At 35.7% G+C, this 23,472-nt stretch overlaps 1 protein-coding gene across 4 annotated transcripts in view; it reads left to right on the forward strand.

The window, feature by feature from the left end:
• Positions 1-22,565, forward strand: part of FAM184A (family with sequence similarity 184 member A) — a 74,091-nt gene extending 51,526 nt beyond the window's left edge. Inside the window, exons 10-19 of one of the 4 annotated variants that reach the window (XM_059468187.1) lie at positions 2,625-2,666; positions 6,714-6,926; positions 7,942-8,095; positions 8,502-8,629; positions 10,744-10,928; positions 11,411-11,557; positions 14,331-14,448; positions 15,143-15,247; positions 18,911-19,113; positions 20,812-22,565. In XM_059468187.1, the coding sequence (XP_059324170.1) occupies positions 2,625-2,666; positions 6,714-6,926; positions 7,942-8,095; positions 8,502-8,629; positions 10,744-10,928; positions 11,411-11,557; positions 14,331-14,448; positions 15,143-15,247; positions 18,911-19,113; positions 20,812-20,893 (1,377 nt within the window). In that variant the 3' untranslated portion in view covers positions 20,894-22,565. The remainder of the gene's footprint in view (positions 1-2,624; positions 2,667-6,713; positions 6,927-7,941; positions 8,096-8,501; positions 8,630-10,743; positions 10,929-11,410; positions 11,558-14,330; positions 14,449-15,142; positions 15,248-18,910; positions 19,114-20,811) is intronic. The other 3 variants (XM_059468188.1, XM_059468189.1, XM_059468190.1) reach the window with 3 other exon arrangements.
• Positions 22,566-23,472: the final 907 nt, after the last annotated feature.

Raw genomic sequence — 23,472 nt, forward strand, 5'->3', positions numbered from 1 at the left:
TGACAAAATATGACATTGAAATGTCAGTGAGGGGAAAGTGTTACCTAACTGATCTTTGGGTGATATGAAGACTGATGCTGAAATTAAGTGTCAAGCCTCTCTAATCTCGTTGAAAGTAATTTTTATTTCAGAGAAACCATGAAACAGGAGAACTTCCATACATTCAATTAGTTAATGTCCTGTAGGAAACAAGGTAACTGAATGAAAATGTGAAAATGTCACTGGTGCAGTAAATGTCCTTCTTGAAGAAAATGACACCATTTCATCACCAAGAATGGCCCCTGTGATAGCTGTGATTGGAACACAAGCAACTGTTCATTACAACAAGCAAACACAAAGCTTGAATAGCTTCAAATCACTAAATCTGTTTTTTACTGCAACACACATTTGCCCAACTAAACTGAAAACTCAGCTCTTCTAGGAGAGATGTTGAAAGAGAGCTAAGAATTCCAGTCTTGTTCCATCTATTGTTTGCAAAGTCTTTCAGTCCTGCTGAGCAGCCTGCAATGATCAGTGGGTTCTAAACATGCTGCATATAAAGATGCAGATTTTATTCTCTGCTGCATCTCTGCTCTTCCTCTGAGTCATGGTGAAGCTTTCTTGGTTGCATCTGAGGCTTAGCTTTGCATATTCTGAGGGTGGAGAAGATAATACTTCTAGTGAAAAATGAGACAGCAAAATCAAGTGAAATCAGGTTAGCTAATACATCTATACCAAGTAGAGATGTTTTTTCAGAAGTGTCTGTACTTTCAAGAAGTAATTTAAGCTTGTACACCCCATAGGTTTCAAAGAGAACTGAGCAAAGATTTCTTACACCACAGTAACATCACAAATGAAATCTTGAATACCAACCTGTAGAAATAGAGTGATAGTTAAACCCACCTGCTTCCTTGTTTTTTAATCATCACTTTTCCTCATCATAGATATACAGACAGTAGTAACTATGCGTGCATTCTTTTTGGTTCTTAATACTTTCTTTATCGAGAACATGGATGGACCTTGAAATGGAAGTACTCATAATGATGTCTGGATTTTTTATGAAATTTCTTAATAACACTTAAACCAGTGCTATTTTGGAGTACTACATTTTGAATGTGTTCTGCATACTTTTGAATATGGAGTTCCATCTGATTTAATTGCGGCACATTTTGCTGGAATGAGCCTCCATTCCAATTGACTAGTCTATATTATTTTATTTTTACTTGGAACTTCTCTTCAGTGTAGTGCAATGACAACTTTTCTGCTTCAGTTGTAAAATCTATTTCTTAGTTGTACCACAGTGCTGAATAGATGCATCCACCAATATAAAGTCTCAAGTGTTCTAGAAAGTGAAGATTTATTTAGCAGGAGTTCATTCCTGTTCGTAACAGCTTCCCCCCTAAACAAACTTTTTCCCAGATGGGAGAGCAAGCACAGAAAAATTGGGTGGATTTGTTCAGAACAGCGGTTTCAAAATCCAGTGTTGGAATCAGAGCTGTTAGATGCTGGTCTATTGCCTTGTCTGCTGGAGTATGATGCCTCCTAGTGTTCCACCCTTGCATAGATACATGTTTATAACTTCCTTACAATTTTAAAAGCTTATTTTGGATATTTCACAATAACGTATTTTTATTTTGTGCCTTTTTTTTAGATTCTTGAGACTGAATAACAATTTCTTTTTTTATTTTGGCAAAGTGTTATCTAATAGTTCCCACCTACAGGCTTTCAGGCTGGTGTCAAAGGCTTTCAGGCTGGTGTCAAAATACCTGCTGTCTCCTGGAGAAAGACATCTTCTTCAGCAACCTGTGACAAAAGGGGAAAGTGGTCATGCTGAATTTGACATTACTCTCACTTAATTTCTGATGACTCTGTTCTGTGCATGTGTTTGTGCTTATCTACATAATTCATATATATAAACACAGGCATTTTCATATGCATATGAATTACATAGATTTGTATGATCAATAATATTTCACTGAGCATTTTTGTGACAATATGTTGGGATTTTTTGCTTTTCATTAGTTATCACCACTAATATAAGTGGTACATTAAATCATTTTATTGCTGGAGACTTTCAGGAATATTCTTTTATGTGTGCCTTTGGTTCTGAATTTTAAGAAAGATAAAAGTAGTATTTTAATAGGAATGTCTTCATTAATTACTAAACTCATTTTCTGCCCTTGAACAGTGAAAATTTATCATTAATATTATGTACTTAATATGCTTGTGATAGTTGAGACATAGCTGATTGTCGATTGTGCCCTTATATTACATCTGTTCATGTACTTAATGATTTCTTCCCAAATTTTTTTGCCGTAAAAGAGAAGAGAAAACAAGTGGATAACTTCAAAAGTGTTCAGTTGTGTAATATATGTCTATATAGTAATATTATGTTAAAGAAATAATGCTGTACTGTATGTCAGAAACATAACATGGTAAACCATGTCATTCTGTTCTGTGTTCAGTAGCTTATAGACTAAGTCAAAGCAACATATTCATATTTTTTCCAGATGGCTTTCAATTTATTTTTCTCTGATCAAATTATAATTAATGTTCTATGTTTACCCTTCCTTCCTTATCCCTTTTTCTTTTACTTAGTTGATTTCTGAATGTTTCCCTTTATTCCTGTGATCTTTCCTTCATAGCGGCACTGTCTCGGTGAAGCTTTGCATAAATCTATCAGCAATGTAAGTGATTTGCACTTACAGATTTACAGCTTGTGAACAGGGCATGCTTGCACTAATCAACCTGCATATCCTGCAGTGCTGCTTTACAGCTTAAGCCCATGAAATGGGAGACATGATAATATTTGAGACGAGAACATGTGCTGCTATCAAAGCTTGTGGAGTGCATCCCCTCATCTCTCTGTGTGACTGTGTGTGCATCACTGGCATCCAACACTGTGTACGTGGTCATAACATGAGCAGTGTCCTTATGTCATTGTTAATGCAAGCAAGCTTGTGGGCAGTGCAGATGTGTATTGCAGAGCTTTCTACAAAGCATGGAATTGATGCTCTACTATAATTTGCAGTTTTGCAGTGTAATTCATAATTGTAGACAAACTGGTTTTTTTCTATTTTTTTTTAATTCTCACTGATGTTTTTAATGTGCTGAAAACCTGGGATAAAAGTATTGGAAGTTCAGAGAGTGATGTTTAGAGCTGTTTTCTTTTGAATCCTCAGTACAGAGGTGTACAGAAAGGGTAGTCCAAGGACATACAAAAAGAGGCACTGATGTTCTCAAAATATGCTCTTAAGGATATCAGTCTCTGCACTGAATAGTCAAAATATAATTTAAAATCACATGCTCCTCTAAAAAGACTGATACTTTAACTTTTTTTGTACTTTTCAACATCAAAACAAATTATTAGAAGGGTAGACTAGTCTGACTTGCTTGCTAGAATCATTTAATTCTCATTGTCCTTTATTTTCTGTATAGTCTATTGATGCAAACAGACATCTCCAGACATTGACTCATTTCAGGCTATGGTTTTGCAGTCACTTTAATCTGGTGAAAGGATGAGCTGCTCTTGCTTATTGCTGTTCTCTTCGAAGATGGCTTCCTGCCCAGATGTCAGACTTCTCTTGGTCATCTCAGTTAAAATGTTTTCCACATTTCCAAGACAGAAATGAAAACAAAATAATTTTGCCCTTGGCCCATGCTCAACATATTTATAAATTATATACTGATAATTGTCAGAATTTGGAGCAGGAACTAAGTGAGAGATAGATTTAACTTCAAGCCAAAGATACATTTTTTCATGTTATTTTAATTAAAATTTGCCTAAGTTACCGAGGTTGACTCTATTTGACTGTTATAGTGAAAGGCTTGTTAAGAGTGTGATCATTAAATTACCAGAAGTTCTGCAGGACTGGGCAGGACTTCCCCTAGCACTGTACCTCCTGGTGGCCAGGGTGAACAGGACAGGACAGTGGTGAGAAACCTGAGGGACAGGAACATGGTCAAAGGGACCAGTGAGAATGGGCTTACAGGTGAAGAGAAGGCCCGGGTAGGTATGAGGTTACAGAAAGGTGGGAAGGAGAGAAGGGCCCAGCAGTGAACATGGGATGAATTAGAGTAGATGGGGATGTGAGTAGACCAAGGGAAAGTTTAGGTAAAATAGTTTATTTTTTTTTGCTGGAGAAGGATAACAACCACATTGCAGTACAAGAAAATGATGCAGATATGAAAATTTAGAGCTGGCCATGCTGGCAGGTGCATGGTGCAAACTCACCTCTTCAGTGGTGGGAGTTTCTAGAGGTGAAGACAAAAAATACACTATATATTATATATAGATATTAAATAAATGTAGTAATCCACAGTGGAGGTAGATTATCAGTAGAGTTACACTGGAGCTAAATAATTTTCTTTCACAGGTTGTTGATAAATAAGTAAGGTAGGAAACTTTGCAGTTTATAAAAGCTTATTCAGATTAGAATAGCTGTAAAAGGCCAAGGGACTTGGCAATAATATATCAGATTAAAGCCAGTGTAGGTAAATGCAAAATGATACACAAGGAAAGAAAAATTGTAACTTTTTCTGTAAAACGATGAGCCTTACCTTCACCTGTTACAACTAGAAAATAGATTTGGGGACTATGATATATAATTCTATGAAAACATCACCTCAGTTCTCCGAAGGAGTCTCAAAAGCAAATAAAACTTTAGGAATATAGGAGAGAAACAGAGAACATAACATGTAAAACCATATAAATCAGTACATAAAAACAAAGTTTACTCTCATGTCCAATAACTTGTGCTGCTTTGGACTCCTAATCTTAAAAAAAGAAGTAGTAGAAAAGTAGGGAAAACGTGATCATAGATATGAAATAACTTCCGTACAAGGAGAAACTCATTAAGCCAAAGCAGTTCAGTGTGGCAGAGTTTGTAAGGAGGGAAATGATGGAGAGCTATAGAAACTCTCATGAGTATAATACAGCGAGTGGAAAGGGAACTTCTTTTCACTCCTTTCCATTACAAGTGCTGAATATCATCATGTTAAATTGGCATGTCTGCATGGAACTTGATACAGGATATTATGGATGCTAAAAACTTTTATGGGCTCAGATAATGGTTGTTATTATTTCTTCTATACATCTGCTACAAAATACCTCTTCTGATTTAAGAAGCATTGCTAGTTTCAGGTAGACTGCTGAGTCAAGCTCCCTACATTTATGCTTGGCCTTTTTTTTCTAGGGTAATCCTAGTTGGTCCTTTCTGCAGGCAAAGCCAGAGATCAGATAAAACTTTGGTCTGACACTATGCAATTATTATATGAAATTTGTATTTAATGTCGTTAGTAAAAGGTTTTGCAAAACATTGTGTAGGCCTTCCCTACATTCCTTTAATAGCGGCTAATCTTTTTCAAAGGTATCTGAAGTACAATACTATTTATACAGTGTATGTTAGTGTATATTCCCAGTCACAAAGACCTGTGAACCTGAAATATGACAAGCTATGCTTATTTCATTTAAATTAGTCTGATTTTTGTTTTCTTTTGCTTTACTTCCAATTTTTGTTTCTGTAGCTTTTTTCTTTCAAGTCTGCTTAAGCTGTGTCCTTCTGAAAAAAAAACCTTAACCCACATGTTTGGCAGCAATGTTCATGCTAGAAGTTGTACTTGGTATGCTGCAATTAATATTCTGCTAAGTGGTGGATTTAATGTTCTCTAACTCAATAACTTGATGTGCAATGTCGTTACGAATTTGACATAATTAATTTTAAGGTATGCTGAATCAAATGACACTATCAGACTTCCATTTATAATTCCATATTATGCAATGCTCTGAGGCCTGAAAAGTATCCTTACTGATTCAAATTCTTTGCCACTTGGCAATTTTATTATCCTTCCTTTGAATCACTGTAGCAAAATTCTCTTTTGGGTAAATCTTGTTTCTAGAACTGGAGGGTATCTCATGGCTAGAAAGGGAATACAGGTTTAGTACTTTCAGTCTGAAAAGATGATCTCTGATGTGGAGAACAAATTATAATATTATTATAAAAAGGTAATGGGACTAAAAAAGGAATATAGTGTACTATAATACTTGTTGGATAAAAAAGCATTGTTTGTAAAATCAGGTGTTTCTAAGAAAATTAGTTGTTTGTGACTCAAATTATTTAGATCTTGGAAACAAGCATAAAAATCACTCTCATAGTCTTACTGAACTAACAGAAAAATGTGTGATGGGAAATCCATCAAATGTTACTTTTTTTTTGATGTTGAGTGGTACTGTTTCTTTCTAAATGAAAAAACCACTAGTAAGGTAGGATCATAGAATAGAAAAAGATGTAAAAAACAGTGTAGATGTCACAGGCTGTCCTCTCCTATTCCAAGTGCAGGGTTATCCTTGCAGAATGGGTGTTCCCCTCAAGAATAGTTTAACCATCAAGTGCTTGCTTTCAGACCTTGATAGTGTCATTTTTATCGATCTTTTATATAAAACCTAAGTAATCTTTGATAATTTGGCCATTAAAAATTGTTTTACGGGTAGTGCTGCAGTATGAACTAACAAATATGATAATCCTTACAAAACCACTAAAATGTAATTATTATATCTCTGGTTATATACATATAACATTAATAGCAGATTCACTAGATGGATGACATTGCTTGTCTGTCTTTTAGCTAATGCTCTTGCTCTAAAATTTCAAATGTTTTCTGCTTCTGAATGTTGTCTTTACAGCTGATGTTAGTATTAATGACTAACGAATATTTGCTATTCTGTTGTGGGTTAGATCTCCTTACTGAAGCAGAATCTGGAGATGCAGCTTTCCCAGTCCCAGAGCTCTTTGCAACAGCTACAAGCCCAGTTCAGTCAGGAGCGACAGAGACTGACTCAGGAGATCCAGGAATTAGAAGAAGAGCATCAGCAAAGGCATAAGTCACTTCAGGAAGCCCATATCCTTGCCTTTCAAAACATGGAAGAAACAAAAGAGCAAGAACAAAAGGTATGTTTGTATGGTTATTCCAAACTCTGTAGAGAATATTGCCATTTTAGCATTTTGCGTACACAGTTGGAGTTAGTAAAGAATCTGCATAACTTCAACATTTCCTTTTCAGCTGATGTATTGTAGTAATACTGTTATCTATCCAGTTAAATATGAACAAAACATATTGAAAATATTTTCTAACACTGGCATTGTTTCATGTCTTATTTTATATACACATGTATAGCTGTGTGTGTATATATATAAAAGTATTGTCAACACATGCATTTCTTTATGGTAGATTGACATTGTTACCATTAATATTATATTCTTGTTTTGATTTTGAATAGGAATTTTCCATTATAGTTAATTTTGCATGTATTTTCTGTCAATAGACTCCTTTGAGATGTATTTTATATTTTTCCTATGTTAAAAATTGTGTTAGCTATATTCTGTGACTTGCAAGATAATTTTCATATCCCACTCAAGATACTTTTTTAAAACCTTGACAAAACCAGCTTTAAAATTGGAATTTTGGTAGTGCATGGTATGTGATGGGGGGTATCTTAAGGTTTAAGCTCAGCTCCAAAGTGTGCCGTTGCAATCAGTTTTCACACTATGTGCCCTGAAGATCAGCAGAAGATGTGTACCAGGAGCGTTATGATTCATACAATTCCATAGGGAGTAAACATGGGTGTCCTTAGGGGGCAGAAGTCCCCAAATGTGTGCACACTAAACCCATCTATGAAACTGTACCTTATTATATTGCTTGCTTTTGTAGATATATCCATGGATTGTTTTTTTTTGCTTTTCCAGCTGTGAGCCAAATTGGTTTTGTGCACAGATAATCTTGGTAACCATCAACCACTGAAAAGAAAAAATATGTTAGGAGGATAAGAAAATATGAGTAGTACTAGAGTGGTTTTTTTCTAGAGTATGTCAATGCCTGCTTTTTGTTTCCAGATGTTTATTGTGTAATGTTTTATACATTCTTTAAGTTGGTGTAGAGCAAATTTTGTCAATTTTGATTTCGTAGGAGTTAGAAGAACGTTTACAACAGAAGCACTCAGAAGAGCTTCATGCACTGAAAGAAACACACAAACAAGCCATGGAAGGCTTTAAATTGGAGATGGAACAGGAACTTCAGACTCTACGATTTGAGCTGGAGGATGAAGGAAAAGCTATGTTAGGTATACTATTTTCAAATTTGAAAATGGTTCCAAAACCATTATTTCTCCTTATGCAAATATACATGCACATGTGTGTGTTTATTATAACACTGTAGTGTCTCTCTGAGTCATTCAGTGTTGACCTAAGTGTTCCTCTTAAAATCGCTATAAGCTTTAATAGGTAAGCCTAGACTCTTCTCTTTGGAAATACCTCACCCTTAAGGCCTTTTGGAAGGAGTAAACCACCAAAGTTCCTGATGGAGAACTGGTGTATTCAGAAAGCAACAGGAATAAAATACAGGACAGTTACTTAGCTGATGTAAAGTGTGTTTTAGATCAGCAGCAATGCTAGATGGAGCTGGACTGTTACTGTTAATTAATGTAAACATGTCCAAATTAAACTTCTCTCTTTGTTCATGGTAACCAGCTTCCTTGCGCTCAGAGCTCAACCACCAACATGCAGCAGCAATTGACCAGCTGAGGCACAACCATCAACAAGAACTGGTAGCTGCCAAAATGGAGCTTGAAAGAAGCATAGAGCTTGGCAGACGACAGGTAGGAAGCGTGCCTGGGATCTGGCTGTAATATGGCATGGTCAGTATTCATTTTTCCCTTTGCAGGAAAGGGAGGAATGAGAACAAACAACAAACGTAATCCTTCAAAATCATCCAGCACCAGCAGCTAATGCGTTCCAGTTTCCTAAACTTCCTTGCTTAGCTTTTTCTGCCTTCCACAAACCTCATTCAAAGCCTAGAAAAGGCTCCCATATCCAGGTAGTTTCCTCTCAGAATGGCACAGCCAACTGGGAGCACCTTGGCTTGCCGTGGGAGGCAAGTGCCCATTCTTGCAAAATTGTATTCATCCTCAGCTGCCAGCAGGAAGGAAAAAGCTGTTTCTCTTTGAAGCCTAAGAGATACGGCAAAAGCAGTGGTGGCTTATAGTCAAAGGATTGCTTCAAAATGAAGAAAAAAGTACACAAAAAAGCCCCAGCAAAACCAAGCTGCCAAAGCCAGCATGAACTACCTTTGTTTTCAGTAGCAAACTGATTAATTCACCGTTTTTCCTTCATTTTTCATTTTAGACACAGTCAGTTTTTCTGTTAGTAGTTAAAAATTCCAAGTATAAGGTGTATTGAAGGCCAGACTCCTAGAAATAAGAGGACTGGAAAACTACCTATTTGCCTGTATAATAGGCTTTTCAAAATTGATTTACTGATACTCCAGCACCAAGGAGGAGGAGTCAGTTTAGAAATATAATAAGAGAGGAAACAGGGTTTGTTAGACATAGCCTTTACACAAAAACAGAGACAGTTGAAGATGAGCCCTTTTTTACCTATTCCTTGCTGGTTTAACAGTGTGGGCAGCAGAGGCAAAACCCAGGTGCTGTCATGCAAGGTTTAGGCAGATATAGTTTCAGTCAGGTGTTGTTTAAGCCCAGAGTCTGACACCTAAATGAGATGTCAGAAATAAAAAGTAAATTACAAGAACTGGTGTATGATCCAGCCCAACAGGGGGTACTTTTTGCCTTTGTGATCTGCTAAACATGACCTTTGGTTGCACTGAGGGCAAAACAGTTACTGAGGTTTCTTGTGTTAAAATGCTCATCAGTTCACAGGATCAGGGTTAAATGAGATAGAGAGTGGTCTGATCAGGATGATTATATTTGCTACTTTTTGAAATATTTATATGAGTAAATGTAAATTTTTCCTCTGCTTTTTCTTATAACTTTAATCTAGTCTTTTTATAGGGAGATAAGTATTTGTATTTGTTTGCTCTAAAAGGTGCCCTAAGAAGTTGGTGCACTAGGACATATTTGTATTTGCTTGAGACATGAAGGCACAAAACACAATTATACATTAAACTACTTTGGAATGTCTGCTGATTTTCTGTATGCAAACTATATGGTTATTAAACACTGTGAAAATGTAAGAAGTGAAATAGATGGAAATAGAAAACTCTGAAAAAGTTATTTTCATTACAGACTTTTCTGAAACAAGGAGGTGCATTATCAAAGTCATTAGAATGGGCTCCAGCTGGCTTTCCCAGATATTAACTTCATTGGAATTTCTTATGCAAAAAAAGAAAGGCTTTTCTTGATTTATTGGACACAATATAAATATAACATAAACTTTTTAACACATATTCTGCTGTAAGATATTTATGACCTATGGTTGTAAGATAGGATATGGTTGTAAGATAGGAGACTTCAGAATCAGTTTGTTTGTGCAGGGCATACATCTTGAGCAATTTTCTCCCATTGAATGGGTCTGTAAGGGAGAAGAATGTTTCTCTGGATTGTATGCTGATGAGGCAGAGAAAGTGAAGTGCTCAGACCCCGGATCTTAGTGATACTTGTTTTTTTTCTTGTGTGTGTGGGCAAAAGGAAGATGTGATGAGCTACCCCAATTTTAACAGGCAGTGATAATCATGTATTCTTGAAAGTGGAAATCACTTATTACATAACTTTGATTTCTTCTTTCTTTATACTTGTACACAATAAAAAAGCCCTTTGCTTTGATAATAATTTATGTCAGCTTCAAAAACTGAAAAAAATGTCTATTGGATGGGAAATTCTTCTAAATGCTTTCTTCCAAAAGCAAGTATTGCAAGCATCACCTCTATAAATGAGTCTATCTAAAATATTTTTTGCTGCTTTTACTTATATCATAGGAAAAAGAATTTTTGTGCCGAATATCAGATCTACAAGATGAACTGAGACACCGAGACCATCATATAGCTGAACTCGACAAAGAGATTCTGCATCTTCATGAAAATATAAGTGCACTGACGAAGGAATTAGAGTTTAAAGGGAAAGAAATTCTTAGAATACACAGTGAATCCAACCAACAGATCAGGTATGAATTTTTCCACTCTAAATTCAAACCTGTATTGTTTCACTTACCGTTTTACTTTAAAAAAATTACTGTTTGCAGTTTTAAATGTGTCCTCTTAGTCATGTTTCATATCATTTAGTCTTCTTTAATAAAGCTCTGCCCTTTATTGGTAGAGTTAGTGACTATGCTGTGCAGTTAAGTGACATTTCGGTGACACATTTTGGCATATTTTAGTAGCAGTTCCCTCAGGTGTTGGTTTTTGGTGTTTTTTTTTCAAATTCATTATGTTTGTTTATTTTAAAAAGCATTAAAGGAGATGCATTTACCATGAAATAAGCTAGAAGATTGGAGAACAGTAAGTAGTAGGCTTTGATGAATCAGTAATTCTTTCTGTGTTCACTGATATTATGTAAGAGCCATTAGAAGAATGGCAGAAAATCATGATGAACAAAAAAGTCTGATTTTAGAATAACTCTTTTTTTAACAAAAACTAAATTAAACAGGATGCATGAGCAAGATTTAAGCAAGAAACATGAGAAAGAGCTGGATGTCTTGACAGCAGATCACATCAGAGAGAAACAAAGCATGCTGGCAGATTTTAATAAGACCCAAGAGCTGCTCAAGGAAATTAATTCAGCTTTACAAATTTCGTAAGTTTTGTTGCATTAAAAAGAATTGTATGTAGCTGCGTTTGAGTGAATAGTTTATTCTGGTGTCCATAAAGTCCTGAAGATACTATAGAGATGCAGATGTAGAAATACCTCAATAAAGTATGGGGGCTAATCTTGCATTCTTTAGGCACCACAATTTTGTAATCTTTAGGGGAATGTAGTGGGCTAAGTTGTTAAGGATTTGAGACAAAAAAAATTCAGGTAGGAAAGATTAAATCTGTGCAGTTCCTAGAAAACTGGAGAAAGCAGTATTTCAAGTGGTTTCTTTCTCAAACTTCAATACATCTGTTTTGAGAACACAATAATTTTTTCTACAAGTTTATAAACAGTACAGTATTTATGACTACTGAGATGTGAGATTGTAGCATGAGTGATGCAAATATTTTCAGGTTTGGTAGCATAAAGAAAATTAGTGTCTGATGTGGATTGTATGAGCATAACAATAACAGAGGCTTAAGAGTTTGTCTGAATCAAAATGCCACCAGGGATTAGACCACCTAACGGTGGCAGAAGTGATGTAATAGTATGTCACCAACCAGTGTTTTCCTGTCTTCCACATCCTTCATTCTCTGTCTCTGTGGTGTTACCCATTTGGTCACAGTTTCTCGCTCAGATTTCATAGCACATTGAGGGCTTCCTGCCACAAAGTTGTCACTAAGGAGTTTGTGTTTGCAGCATGGAAGAATTATGACAGAGAGAAGAAATTTGTTCTATGTTTTTGATAGGAAGCTTTTCTAAATAAGTATCAGTTACAAATGGACAGTAAAGCCAAAATGCATCTAGCTTTTTCTGGATAATGAGCCCTCAGAATTTGCTTTCAAATAAAATGGTTATAAAATTCTAGTTTTCACCCCCTTGTACTTGTCCGCATGCGTGCTCTTATGCCCTGATAAATGTGGTACCTTGCCATTCAATAAATTAAGTGTAAGCTACCTCCTGTTGTTTGCTTCTCAATGGCAGGGAGTTTTCTAAATTTAGCTGGTTTTCTGCTCCTTGCTTTTGCTCAATTTAGAGCTTTGAGGAAGCAGCCCTGGCCTAAAATCAGCAAGCATCATCCAGGGTGCCCTGACCTGCCTTTCAGTGTGTTATTTCTGTGTTCACACTGAAGCAAGAAGCTGTCCAAAGAGGAAACTATGTAGGAAAGCAAACAAATTTAAAAAAACCAAAACCAAACAAACAAAACCAAAACCAAAAAAAAAAGCCCCAAAACAAAAAGCCAGAACAAAACCCAAAAACCCACACACACCCTCACTAACCCACAGAAGTTTTACGCAGGTGTTTCTCAAGTTACTGTTCCCAGGTTCAGCATTAACTAAAGCATGGCCTCATGAATGTTTGTGGAATGGAGAACGTGTCTTGGAGTGCTTGAGAATGGGTGTCATCAATTAGGCTCTACAACTAAAGTCTTAAAATTACAAATTATCTGTTTGAAACAGAAAAAAACTCCAGTTCTCTGAAATACCTGAAAATAAAATTACAGCTGTGTGTAACTATCTACTGTACTCTGGGGATCTATGTATAATAGCTTAACCCAGCATAAAAAGTATGCACAAAAATTAAGCCACCTGAGGCTATTTCTGTTCTGCTGAGTCAGATGCCTTCTCTGCAAGTAAAAACAATCATGTTGTTCTCATTCATATTGTTTTATATAATTACATTATATAATCTCCTCAGAATATGTACAGGTTATTTGAAGGTTATTAAACTATCTATATCATTTAATATTAACTCATTTTTCAGCTGCAAATCAAGGTAAAATCTCATAGTTGCTTTTGAAGAGAAAATATTTATCTGAAGTGAAAAATTAGGTCTGCTTCCAGGTGTCTACAGTTTGTTTAATTCTTGTGGAATTCGGCTTGACCTGATTTAGATTCAATTTAATTCATACATTTCTCAGAGTTTGATTGGGATTTCCTTTCTTGTTTTCAGTAACTTTGTTAAATTTCCTGAATCTCTTCTGATACTTGGTTCACTAATCTGCATGAGGGCTGAATATGTGAGAGACATATTTAAGTACTTTCTTTTGAAACTATATTTAGCATCATGAGCATGTTGTTAGTTTAAAGGAGACACAATAACTTGAAACTGTCATGTCTTCAAAACCTGTTTTTTAAGTAAAAGGGGTATTTATGTGGTTATTTGTACAATTCCTTTCTCAGTTGGCTTATTTCACTTCTCTCCTTTAATGCTTTCCCACCAGACATTTCAAATTTCCTCTTAGTTTTTTTTTCCAAATGTTTATTAGTTGTTACATTAGATATCCTAATATCCAAGTGTTATTCCTTTTGTTTTGCAGTTCATTCCTTTATTTCATCTCTAATGGTACTAAGTAGCTTTTGTGGAGAGGAGTTAGTTACCAATTAGTCTTCAGTGTTCTTGGGTATCTTCTGTTCTAGTATGATCCACAAGAACTGAGGAAGATGCCGTGGTTTTGAATGTGTTATTTTTAGACTGACTTACAAGTGGCCCTTTCCAAAAATGCATGCACAGGAAGGATGTTAAGTTTTTAGAATGTTCCCTAAATTCTTACCTGCTGGAGCAAAAGTTACAGTTATTGGGGTTTTTTTGTTTCTTTTGTTTCTTAACTATCTAAAGTGGAAGGAGAACATAAAAATTAATTTCCTTCAAGGTGGTAAGAAAGTCACCCTCTGTTTTTACTCCCTGAACTGTCTTTTGTACTTATCAAAAATGTGACTATTCACTCATTTAACACTGGATCAGGCTAAAGGGGATATTCTTCTTTTCTATAAAGTTTAGAAGAAATGGAAGAAAAATATAAAAACAGAGAATCAAGACCAGAAGACTTGCAGCTTATCTCAGAACTGAAAGACCTAATTGCAGAGCGGGACCAACTCATAAAGAAATTGATTGTAAGACTTCTATGCTCTCTTGGTGTAATATCTTGACAAATACAAAAGTTAATCCAATTCAAAGTGTGTGAAATGTATTTAAAGAACCAATTCTGCTAGCATGTTAGTCATATTCTTTGACACATTATTCCTCTGGTTTCAATGACTCATAATAGTAAAACTAATTAGATAGAGTGTTTCCCAAAATCAAGCATAATACATTATTACAAGAAGTATTTTGGTACATGCTGTATCAGATGTCTCCTGCCTCCAATCCTGGGACAAGGCAGCCATGTAAGCCATATAAGAAGTAGTTTCTTCTGTGAGGTTTCTAAGACCAAGATCCTGACCCACTGAGCTTCCCAAATTCAGGCACAACACCCTGCCTTGGGTTAGTCTGATTAGATCCCAATTAAGAAGCAAGAAGGAATGAAGAAATTAAAATTGAGTAAATATCAGAATTTAACTATACTGAGTCTTTTGCAGTACATTATCCAGTAGGCTGTGCTCACTCTCAGGACCACGGAACTGCATAAATAGAAATTATTTAGATCATTCTACATAACGATATATAAACATGAAATTAAATATTTAGAGTTATCAGTTTATTTGAAAATGTAACCATAAATTCATTTGAGACCATTTTACAGGCAGATTTGGCCACTAACTGATTGAAAATGCATAAAAAGGAGTTTCTATCTGTTGTTCTTTTTAGGAGGACAAAAAGTTCTATCAGCTGGAGCTAGTAAACAGGGAGACTAACTACAACAAAATGTTTAATGCAAGCCCTAATGTTGGTGTTATTAATCCATTGGTGAAGGTATGTTCCATGGACTTCATTGCTAAAGTAAAGAAATAGAAATCTAAAGATACAGTAAAAAGAAAAGATATGTCTATGTGTGTGTGCCTGCATCTATACATAAATCACTCTTAACAGACATGTTAAAACAAGGAACATAGTTTTCCATTTGTCTACTTATTTTTGTGTAGGTTTGTTTCTTTTGTGTTGTTGAGAGATACATAGATGCTGTTGCCCTGGTTTGCTTGACATGTGTGACATAAAACACAGGTTCTTATCACAAAACTGCAAATTTAAAATGGAAAAGTGACAGGCAATAGAGGGTAGAACTGTATCATGCAACAGAGAGCAGTGACACCCCTAACTGGTTTTAGTTTTGTAATTTTTCTTGGTTATTATGGAAAGTGCAAGGGCACTTAGCACTTTTTGGGAAGCACTCAGAGTAGAAGAGTATTAGAAAGACAGGGTGAAGGGACAGTAAAAGGAAGGGAATAAGGGTGAAAAGAGGAAGGGGAAGCAAATGAGAAGGGCATGAAATGAATCTGAAGGGGGAAAGACAGAGTAAAATTGGAGAAGTGGAATGGCAAAGCAGTATGGACCATGGAGGCCGCAGGAGACTGAAGTCAGTCTCTAGCCTTCTCAGTTACTGTCACCACCTATGCAAGTGAAAGCACTTCAGTAGCAACCTTTGCCAGTTCTCTCCATCCTGCTGAATAACAGCCAGGGAAGGCTACTGTACACACTGACATGGTAGCGTTCCTGCGAGTTCAAGAGCCAGCAGCATTCCTTCTTGAGGAATGTGAATATGACTATGATAGAGACTATGATAGAGTACCTAAATAGGTGGTGTAAGAAGGTACCTCCTTTGCACCACTTCAGGAGTGAGTCCTCTGACATTTCCTTCCTCCTTGTGATATCCCATAGGTTATTTCACTTGCATGGAAGGGGAAGTGAAAGCTGGAGAGACAGAAGTTGGGAAGGTTCTGAAGCGCAGGCTAAAACCCAAGGGGCACAACCTGAGCGGCTCTGATGCTCAGGAGCTTCAGTGATCAAGGTTCAGGCTCAGGTTATTTAGAAGGAAGTCTGACTCCATTATTTGAGATCAGGCTGTGTTTTTTAGCCACCCTTACTGCATTTTCACATCAGATCAGCATATTTCACACTTCTGCACAAACTCTGCTGCAAAATGTCAACATTCTCCTATGATTTTCATAAGCTCAGCAAATCCCCCTTATCTGGATGCCTAATTTTTATGCTAACTGCATAAAAGAAATTAGTTTGGGCCCATTCAAGACAATACCAGGACTTCCAGGTGCAGTTTCAATGGTTGTTTGAAAATGTTGGAAGTCTGTCTGAACCATCCATTAATAAAGATGTAAAATGTAACCATTTAGTATATAACATTATGTTTTGTGTGAAATCTGAAGTGTTTGGGAAAAGTACTTCAGCATCAGATTTCCATAGTGATAATTCACATATTTTTATAATATGCATCTATCACTTAAAATGTTTAGACTTTAGAAGTGTCTTGTACACCGGTACATTTTGAACTGTCATTTCATGAGTTGTGGACAATGTTATGTTATTTTTTCAAAGCACATACTGTATTATTGGAGAATGAATTACAAAGAAACTGAAATTCTGATTCTCTTTTCTTTTTTTTTGTAAAAAAAAAAAAGACAAGTTATGAGTTACTACAGGCTTTGCATATTAATGCGAAATTACAGCCATTGCAGTATGTGTTAGAGCTACTCTAATTTCTGCAATGTTTAGTATAGTATTACATTCTTACATCTAAAATTTCTTAATACTTTGCATGAATTTCATGGAAACAATTCACACAATTTTCTCTCCAGATTTGACTGTTTCAAGCATAGATTGTTTCATAGAGAATATTATATAAATCGTACTATTTTTCTAAGCACTTACGTGGATAACATGCACTTTCCAGAAATGAGCCACCTGTGGAGCACACAGATTTAACTACAGTTTGTTTAACACACTGTTTTAATTACAGCAGATATTGTCCTGCAAGTGTATTTTACATACAGTTAGTTGCTTTCACCAAACTATTTCTTCTTATTTCTTGTCTCTTCAGCTACTACAGCAGACATGTATGGGACAATCTTAGTTTAATCTTTTGTAGCTGATGATCATTCACTATGATGCTTAAAACCCACTGTTTTCTATTACAGCTTTCTGTTAGATTGTCAGGGTATTTCAATTGTGTATTGACAAACACACCCACAAGTATGTGTCTGCAATTAGTATCATTTGCATCTGCCAACACTGGAGAGGTCAGACACTGAAATCAAAGCTAGCAGAGAGCTTAAGAGAAGAAAGTGCAAACAAACCATAGGACTCTGTCTCCAGCTGAACTTGTGCCCACCCTCAAATAGAACAGCTCTCCTGTTTCAGGTGGAATTCTGCTAGAAAATATTATATAGAAAAAACACGAGTTTCCACTTCTCTTTCCTTTTATTTAGTTCACATATATGTAGTTAATAAGCCCTTAAGGGGTTTTCCTCCTAGCTGCTTTGTTAGGGTTGCATATAAGTAATTGAAAGTAATTATTTATTATAGATATAAATAATACATAATTCATTGTATTTTTGAGCAAGGAAGTTTTTTATTGCTCTGGGTATGTCAAAAACTCCTATTTTTGGAAATAAGGCACTTTGAATTTTAGTATTTTATTGTGGACATGAAAAATGTGATAGAAGTCAGAAAAGACACACCATGTCCTGTCAGACAGCCATTAAAAAGAAAAGTGATAAAATTATTTGAAACATCCTTCTGCATTAAAATATCTATAAAAACAGAGAGGATCACTGAGCCATATTCATCCCTTGTGTGATGTGTTCTGGAATGTAAAATAGTGAAATAAAAATAGATTTCCTAAAGATTTTGAATCCCTTGAAATACTGTCAAGAGAAGTACAGAGTATTGAAAAAAAAACATGTTCAATTGTGCCATCTGGTGTCTAGAAGTGGCAGCTGTGTTAGCATCAAAGCCAGGCCCTTTCTTTGCGAAAGAAACTGGACTTCTGTACAGTAATATTTTAATCTTTAGCTGTTCTGCTATAATGCTTTGCTGACTGAGAGGGTGTAATTGCTCTGAAAGAAGTGTAGGTGCTTTTCTAGATTTTATGGTCCAGTTACCAAAATGTGCCTCAGTGATGGAGTGAAATGTGTTGGAAAGACCCAGTTTTTTATCATTTAAATTTGCTGTAATTGCATTTGATAGCCGGGCTGTTTCACGGATATGAAGAAAAGATTTAATTAAACATGAAAGATTTAACAGACTGAAAGGAAATTTCCCACAAGATTGTCAATCTCCAATGTTTAAATAGAATCAATACATGCTTAAATAGAACCAATGTTTCAATATAACCCAAATGTTATATTGAAAGATCATATACTCATGTGATAAAGTCATTGATTATTACACTAAATCATAATAACCTAATAATTTTGATTAGAAATTCGATTTTTCTGTGAAAATTTGTGGTGTTCAGGTCAAAGCAAACAGAAGACTACAACTGGAAAAAGAGCCCAATCTATCCCAATTCCTCTCCTTCAAAATAACCTCCAAGCCAGCCATCACTAAAACTTCTAAATTAGCCAATGTCCTCATCTGTCCCGGTGCAAGAAGCCTTCCTTACGTTTGTTATTTTTAATGCAGCAAAAGAAGAAGAACGATAAATCAACAAACAGGTTTGTGAGTGTCCCCAATCTAAGTGCTCTGGAATCTAGCGGAGTGGTGGGCAATGGACATCCAAACCGCCTGGACCCCATTCCTAACTCACCCATCCACGATATTGAGTTCAGCAGCAGCAAACCACTACCACAGCCAGTGCCACCCAAAGAGCCCAAGACGTTTTTGAGGTGAGCACTGCCTCACCAAACTTTTTTTTTTGCTTAACTTTGGAAAATTTTGCATTCTTATTGAGCTGAATCCCACTTGCTCTATCAGCCTTTCAGAGGTACAAGTACTCTTACAGCGTTTTTAATTTTTACGTTATAATTATAACCTCTTTATAGTATTCCTTTTTATTGTAGACCTTGTAGAAATGTGAAGTAGTCTCTCACTTTTTCCTAAGCCTTGAACTTTGAAAACCTTTATAAATACCTTAACAGAATTCATGTGCTTCCAATTGTTTACATATATGAACAATTGTTTTAGATGTTTGTGTTATTTACTGGTTTTCATTTAGGAATTGATACTAGCACGAAGGTTTGTTTATTTAGTAATATAGCATAATGATTTTTATATAAAAAAATTATTTTTCGTGCTAGGCGAATGTTTTGTGTTTCCTCTTTCCTCACGCATATGAAATTGTTTCATAGGAGTAACCTTACTACAGCAACAGGAAATGTACAGGCTTGGGTGCTTAATGCTGAGCTTCCAGTAATCACAACCAGCATTAAAGTCTCAAGTAATTCTCTCACAAAATAATCTACTGAATTGAATAACTTAAAAATGGCATTTTACAGGCAGAATTTTAATCTTGTATCTTGATATGCCCACATATTCAATGCACTGAAGTGCTGTACTTTGAATCTAGCAGATGCTGATCTCTCACCTCTAAGTTGCCAACTTAAAGTGAAATGTAAAACCACAAATGTGGTTCCTCTCTCCTTTGGTTTAATGCAACAGATCACATACCTGGCAACTGCTAATTATAAAGGGAACCAAATAATAGAATCTAAAATAGATAAGGGAAAACAATATTTTTCAAGAAAACCTTTTTCTTTAAAAAAAAAGTACTGTTGCTATGTTTTTTCCTGTGCATGTTATGTGCATGAATATGCTCAGGTATCTATAAACATGCATGTGCATGACCCCATGGACTGTGATGCTGGAGTTTACACTCTAAAATGTTTTGTGCTCTCTATTATCCTATAGTAGAAATTATTTTATTACCAATTTTTATTGATAAAGGAATTTGTGTAGTTAAATTTAAATTATTCTTTCCTGCTCATTTTGTGAGAATGCTAAGTTTTCAAAGAGGAGCCAAATGCTGTTTGCAGCACAGCAGTTTGTTTTTTCTAGTATCTTGGCATATTTCAGGTGTGTGCATGAACAATTGCTAGTGATATTTGTGATGGGTATTATTACAAAAGTGTGTATTTCTGTTCAGTTGCCAGCCAGTCTTTGTGAGCACATGTCCACAAATATGATGTTCACATCATATTTTTCAAAATTAACTTTACCACAGGAAAAGGATGCTAAAAGAGGACCTTCTACAGTCATGCTTTTCCAAGAAAACTATTTTTCTTCTTCCTGAAAACTACAGCTCTTTATGAGATTTAAAATTATGTTTTCCAAAACATTACTTGCCCACCCTCTAATGTGGCTTCTGAACTGAACTTGTGCTGCTGATGCTCTCCAATGGAGTGGATGATCACAGATTCTATAGGGAGACATTAAATCACATCCTAAGGCACACTGATAAATTAATCCATGGAAAAACAGACTGTGTTCCTTACTGAATACTCTGTGATTTTCTTTTTCGTCTCCTAACAGTTGTACTTTTCACGTAGTTGTAGGATAATTGTTTTTTTTTCTCTTTGTGAATGTAGCCCTCCTCAGACTGATGCCTCACCAGTGGCTTCCCCCGACCCACAACGCCAGGAGTGGTTTGCCCGATACTTTACGTTCTGAGAGATGATTTGTCTTTGTGGCACAGCGTGGTGTGGACTGTTTATAAGAGCATGACCTTAAGTAAACCCTCATGTGAACAAGCTTTCCTGTAATTTGTCAAACACTGTGAATGAGAAAGTATTTGTCTTTCTGATTTGAAACTGCACTGTATTTCATGTTATATTTGTTGGAATCACCTGACATGGTACTATACAATATGTGTAATTATAACTATTATTTTTATTTAACATGAAGAATCTTTGAACTTTGTAATTACTACATAATAAATTTTGGTAGAACAAACATAATGCTTTTCCCCCCTTTTTCCTATAAATGTGTTTTCTTTGATTTCATGTAAGGCTTTTCCCCCCAAATAACATAATTGCATGGTTACTATAAATACAACTTGAACTGTAAAAGGAAAAATATATATCTCTCACTCTCTCCAATTTGGGTGGGATATGTTTAATGCATCCCAGTTCTGTTACTTTGTAGCAATTTAAAAAAACTTCTGTGGCTAGCATTTAAAAGGAAGAATGCTAAACAAAGCTAGTGTAGCTGCTGGCCTCCAGAGCAGATGGATTCTGACAGAAGATGAAAAAAGCCACAAGCCAGGAGCTGTTCATTGGGGAGGGGGGTTGATTCCTCACCTATTGCTTATGAGATTTCACCACCTAGTTCTAATCAAAGATTTTATCATTGAATTCAAACAAAAACTGTTCCCACAGGTTCTATATTTCTTTTATGAATATTAACAAAAACAAATGCTTGAAATACTTAGAAAATTGTTTTAGGTCTCTCTGTGTAAATCAAGAATCTACATTATGAGCATATAGTCTTGCTTTGGATAAAATTCATGTCTGAAATGAAAAAAACAGAAGCCACAAAAAAACAAATACCAACTACACTACTTTTTCTCATTAATACAGATACAGGTCTTTCATTAAAACTTAGTTACCTTCCCTTGTCTATATTAAATTTTTTCCTTCTTCTTAAACTAATATATGAAACTGTTTTTCAGCTAGTGAGCATGATTCCCCAATCTATACCTTTTATGATGTCAGTATTGCTCAAGAAATTTGTTGCAGCATAAAGAAAACCAGAGCTTATTGTCTTTTTTATATTTTTTCATTCAAAGATTACCACAAATTAACTCACACTGGTAGTCTCAGGGAGAATATTGTCTTTGTTTTATGAATGTATTTTTAAGATAAATCTCTTATCTTTTAAAAGCAGGAAAAATATATGTTTGAGTTATTTGAATAAGGTTCTAGTTAGCATATACAAAGGTCTTGAACTTTAATATTTCATCTAAAGCCCTAACTGCATCCTTTTTCTGCTATATGCACAAAGGTAAATACCCAGATGAAGATACTTGCTAATTACAAGGAGTTTTATATGTACTATATGTATAAATGAAAAATTTGTATGTTTTCATATAAACAATATAAAAATCTTCTAAATGCACATTTAAAAACTTCTATCATATAATTCACCTTGAAAACACCACTGAAAGCTGTATTCTGGTGATGCTGCCATGGATTAAAAATGTATACATCAGATTTTCTGTAGCTGGTGGACTCAACTGTAGGTATATGCAACTTTTTAATTTTAGAAGAAAGCCATATTGGGCAAAATGTCAGATTTCTTGGCTGTTACCCAAAATAAAATTCACTAGATCATTTTGTTACAATGTTCTGAAGTGAGTGTTGTGTATTTTTTCTTGCATGCTTTGCAAGGGATCAGCTGCCTTCTCCCGTCTTCAACTTCATTTGTGCATTTTCTCGTATGGAATGAATAGCTTAACAGGAATACAAAGATAATGATCCCTACATTTACCTATTCAGTGAAAGGTGTGCCCATTTTTACTAGTAGGCATCTGAATATTAAGAAACTCTCAGTTGCCATGTCTGCCACACTCAGCAGCTGTACCACTGCCTTATCCGTCTCCTCAAACCAAAAAAGCAGCCAAAAAAAAAAAGTCCCGAAACGGACCAAAAATCAAATGCCCAAAAAACAACCAGAGGAAACTAGGAAAAATTCTGTTTTCTTCCAAATGGCGTTGAGAACTCTGTAAAACGTATTTGTAAAAGAAATCAGTATCTAGCTTTGGGATTAAGGAGCTTGCATGATGACAATGCCATTATGTTCTAGGTCTTTGCAGTACCTGGTATTCTGGAAAAAGCTGAAAGTGCAAGGATTCATGAGTTCATAGGCAGCCTCAGCATCAGCTGCCAGGAGACACACCTTAGGGCATAGTCTGGAGCCCACGTTTCACAGCCATGTGAACATCCAGCCATATTCATGCTGCCTGGTCTAAACCTTTCCTTAACCTGTGGGATCCATGAGCCCTTCTCATGGAGCATATGCAGCCTTGCTGGCAGTGTAAAACTGCACTCTGTGCCACCACCCTGACCACAGCGTTAATGGGCACTTCTGGACTCTCCTGGAACAAACCCACATTGAGGGCACACACTGTGTTCTGTAAAACTGAAAAACAGAGCAGGGTTAAGTCTTTGTCTTCATCACCACACAGGACTATCAGGAGGGACCTCAAAGCAAAAATAGTAATACGGTTTATGTAAGAAAGCCATTATTCC

Source organism: Ammospiza nelsoni, chromosome 3 (assembly GCF_027579445.1).
Source record: "Ammospiza nelsoni isolate bAmmNel1 chromosome 3, bAmmNel1.pri, whole genome shotgun sequence".
Classification (NCBI taxonomy): Eukaryota; Metazoa; Chordata; class Aves; order Passeriformes; family Passerellidae; genus Ammospiza; species Ammospiza nelsoni.